General features: G+C 39.9%; 2 protein-coding genes across 2 annotated transcripts in view; both read right to left on the reverse strand.

The window, feature by feature from the left end:
- LOC104963762 (forkhead box protein P1-like) overlaps nucleotides 1-4,397 on the reverse strand; it is a 924,791-nt gene that overhangs the window by 728,909 nt on the left and 191,485 nt on the right. The window lies entirely within an intron of this gene.
- LOC104963749 (mitochondrial import receptor subunit TOM40 homolog) overlaps nucleotides 1-4,397 on the reverse strand; it is a 666,013-nt gene that overhangs the window by 659,342 nt on the left and 2,274 nt on the right. Inside the window, exons 4-6 of the mRNA XM_010792394.1 lie at nucleotides 3,158-3,250; nucleotides 2,972-3,073; nucleotides 2,493-2,598 (exon numbers count right to left, since the gene is read on the reverse strand). Coding sequence (XP_010790696.1) covers nucleotides 2,493-2,598; nucleotides 2,972-3,073; nucleotides 3,158-3,250 — 301 coding nt within the window. The remainder of the gene's footprint in view (nucleotides 1-2,492; nucleotides 2,599-2,971; nucleotides 3,074-3,157; nucleotides 3,251-4,397) is intronic.

Genomic DNA, 4,397 nt, shown 5'->3' on the forward strand with positions numbered 1-4,397 from the left:
AAAGATATTCTCTAATGTGGTTGACGATCTGGAGACTGCTAAAGGCCCACTGTGTCCAGGACCCTTCCAAACCTTGCTTCCTTACGAAGCTCATTCTTCGTTTGCCGGGGGGTGTGTTTGGGATCATTGTCATGCTGAAAGACCCTCAGTCCACGTTTCATCCTTCAAATGCCTCCTTGCTGTGATGGACAGGAGGTTTGTCGACTCCAAATCTCACGCATACTGCGCCCCATTCAAATATCTTTCCTTTACACGGATCAGTCGTCCTGGTCCCCTTTTGCAGAAAAAGCCCAAAGCGATGATGTTTCCACCCCATGTTTCACAGTAGGTATGGTTGTTCTTTTGGATGCACTCAGCATTCTTTCTCTCCAAACACGTCGAGTTGATTTTACAAAAAGTTCTAATTTTTGGTTCATCTGACCATATGGAGATTTCCTCCAATCCTCTTCTGGATCATCTAAATGCCTCTCTAGCAATTCAGACGGGCCTGGTCATCGTACTGGCTTAAGCAGGGGGGACACGTCTGGCAGCTGTAGGATTTGAGTCCCTGGCGCGTAGTGTGTTAACCTGATGGTAGCCTTTGTTTACTTTGGTCCCAGCTCTCTGGCTAGGTCATTGACTAGGTCCCCGTGTGGTTTCTGGGATTTTTGCTCACCGTTCTTGTGTCATCTTTGAGCCACGGGGTGAGATCTTGCGTGGACCCCAGATCGACGGGAGGTTATCAGTGGTCTTGTATGTCTTCATTTTCTAATAATTGTCCCACAGTTGATTTCTTCACACCAAGCTGCTTACCTATTGCAGATTCAGTCTTCCCAGCCTGGTGCAGGTCTACAATTTTGGTTTCTGGTGTCCTTTGACGCTCTTTTGGTCTTGGCCATAGTGGAGTTTGGAGTGTGACAAGTTTGAGGTTGTGGGACAGGTGTCTTTTATACTGATAACGAGCAAACAGGTGGCCCATTAATACAGTTAACAAGTGGAGGACAAGAGGAGGCTCTTAAGAAGAAGTTACGGTCCTGTGAGAGCCAGAAATCTTGTTTGTTGTGCGAGGTGACCAAATACTTATTTTCCACCGAATTTGCCAAATAAATTCTTTAAAAATCAGACAGTGATTTTCTTTTCTCATTTTGATCTCTCATAGTTGAGGTATACCTAGGATGAAAATTACAGGCCTCTCATCTTTTTAAGTGGGAGAACTTGCACAATTGGTGGCTGACTAAATACTTTTTTTCCCCACTGTACTTCTTAAATTACTGCTAGACATGGGCTGTTCAATTAAAAGTTTAACACCACCTTCATCTATCCAAGGAATAGTGAGGTCAGATGTATCCAGGGGGGAGATCCCTTATGGAACACCTTTCGGAAAGCAAAAAGTTGCCTCATTCATACCATAATTAGACTTTCATATTATACATTTAAGCTTTTTAAGTAAAAATTAATCCTTTAAATCGCAACTATGTAGTGGAAGCAGGAGGCCTACATGTCCAGTGGGCTGGAGAACTCGTGAATTGATTGAATTCCAATTCAAAGTTTTAATTCATTATTGATTTGATTGTAGATAGTTCAGTAAGTATTGCTTACATATGAAACATATACTCAGAGATCTTATGCTGTAAATTGTACAAGGAACCCTATAAGCCGGGGCATTATTAGAATAGTCATGTTCCAAATAGGAATTGAGTCCGAAGCAGTTGCATTTATGTTACACTACATTGCACCTATTAGGGGTGTAACGGTTCACAAACATTTTGGTACCGGTATACTGGTACCGGTGATATTCACATTCGGGTGATGCCTTTTCAAATGAGTGTGCAAGTTTGATGTATTGCCAGCCGCGTAACCAATTTTAGTTGAAAAATGCCGACAAACAGCTTTGGTTCGGTCCACCTGTCTTTGTCCGTCATCCTTGTACGTAACTGCGAAACCAAAATGTTCCCAAACCGGAGACTTCAATGATGCTGGAGGATTTTCGAGCTCAACTTTATCTGCGTTCGCAATTTCAACAGTTCCTCAAATTACTGACTACATTTGAACGCATCCCTCTGACCAGCTCTCATAGTATGCCTCTCGTCCAATGAAATGACTTGCTCGCTCTATGACGCGTTGAACCCAATGTGAGCAAATTACTCTGAATGCTGCGACGCAGCACCTGAGATTACTTCCAAAAAGTTGTTCACGTTCTCAATTTTTTACGTTTAACGTTATATTCGTTCGGTACACACGTGTACCCAACCGAAGGGCCCATACCGAATAATTTCGGTACGGGTACGTGTACCGTTACACTCCTAGCACCTATGTATATCTTCAGTGAAACCAACTGCCATGGGAAACCTGCCAATGCTGCGTTTTAGTGCAGTCCACTTGAGTTATACAAAATAACAGCAGCATGCATGGAAAAAGTTGTAATTTCATATTACCTACCAAATGTTGTTGGGAAAAAAATAAAATAATATTTATATCAATAAAATAAATACATGAAATGACTGAAGACCTACCAGAGCCGACGAGGACATCGGGGTTTCCAAGTGTGATGGTGGCAGTGTAGTCTTCTCCTTTAATCTCTGCATCTCCCTGCCAGTTCACAAACTTGTTTAGCTGCGTCTGAGAAAGAGAAGGAGAACATTATGCTCCAACTGAAGCCAGATTTTTAAGGGTGCTACACATAACTATTCTGAAACATTGTAATTCTGACACTCTTTATGAACTGTTTGAAACTTCACTTTTCTCTCTGTTGGACAAACTTTGAGTCAACCGTAACCCTTGTAAAATATCCCTTTAGTAGAGTTGAATGCCTGTAACTTATTTGCTAAGGTACGAGAAACTGTAATAAACTAAAATTGGGAATGCATATTTTATTGATCTAGCTCCAGTTAACACCACCCACATCGTGAGAAAATAGAAAACAATAATTAAGATAATGTGATGAAGTAAAAAATCAATGCACTGGACTATTTTTTTATTCTAATCGCTTTACCTGGAAGGCCAGTTTGGATCGTATTCTGCTGGCGACCTGGTGGATGATCTGAGCGTTAAGACTGCCGCTGTTGTCCATGTCTCCCACCATGACAGGGAAAAACTGAGCAGAAAGAGCCCGTGTATTACTGTTCATGAAAACATAACATGTAAACACCTTTCATCCAGAAGCTTTACTGCAGCATACCTCTCCTGGACCCATCTGCTTTGTCCCTACGTATGTGGATCCGAATCTGTAGGTGGAGTCTCCGGTGGTGCTCAGCAGCACCGTGTGATTCACCTGGAACACAGGGAGAAGGACACCATTTTTTTTAAAAGATCCTCGACACATTTAAAGCTCACGGTCATTAGTCAGTTTGAAATGCTTAGATACACATTCACCTCTGTAAGAGACAAGAGCTTGTCAGAGGTATTCAGGTTTCATTTTGTTCATATTGTTAGTCAAACAGGTAAGGCTTTATGATTTAAATGATGCGGGAAAACAGTCATCTTAAAGGTGGGGTAGGTAATTTTGGAGAAACCAGCTCGAGTGCGCTAGAATTTGAAAATACACAGCCGGAAAAAATGATTGGTCGTGCTTTTTACAGCGCCACAGATGATTTTTTTAATGTATTTATTGTCAAAGCATTTAATTAGTCATTGGTATCGGGATGTTAAGAGCATTCCATGGAATATAACAAAGTGTATCTGAAATAAATTACATATCCCACCATTAAATAAAATAATTCATTTTAAATTTATGGAATGTTATTTATCCACCACAATAAAAATGTACCTAAATTGTAACATTTCAAATGGGAAATTGTTAAAGTAAATTCCAGAAATTCCCAAAAATATACATATATAAATAATAAATGATTCTTAATGCATTATGTAATGCAGGGGTCTCCAACCTTTTTTAGGATTAGCTAGTTTCAAAAAATAAAACAAGTCGTGAGCTACTTTTACTCCTCTTTTTTTGTTTTTTGAAGTGTATATATTTAGCACATTTTAACATTATTATATGCTTACCTTTAACCTTTGTTTAAACCTCTGTTTGGGTCTATGGGACTCGTTTTCAGTGTTTACTAAAAGAACATTTATTCAATTTAATCATTTCAAACTGCTTTATTTGGGGGGTGGACCTGGTCCACCCCCCAAATAAAGCAGTTTGAAATGATTAAATTGAATAAATGTTCTTTTAGTAAACACTGAAAACGAGTCCCATAGACCCAAACAGAGGTTTNCCCTTTCATCTGAGTGTTGAGAGCTGTATCCATAAATTCATTTTGTGCTCAAAGTGCACCAGATTGATGCATTTAACTTCAACATTTCAAAATAAATCTTCCCGGGGCTGCATGCCCCCGGACCCCCATAAAGAAGGTTAGGTCCACCCCCAAATAAAGCAGGTTAAAATAATTAAATTGCATACATTTTATTTTAGTAAA

This window comes from Notothenia coriiceps, unplaced genomic scaffold, assembly GCF_000735185.1.
Source record: "Notothenia coriiceps isolate Sejong01 unplaced genomic scaffold, NC01 NC01_scaffold00036400, whole genome shotgun sequence".
Lineage (NCBI taxonomy): Eukaryota > Metazoa > Chordata > Actinopteri > Perciformes > Nototheniidae > Notothenia > Notothenia coriiceps.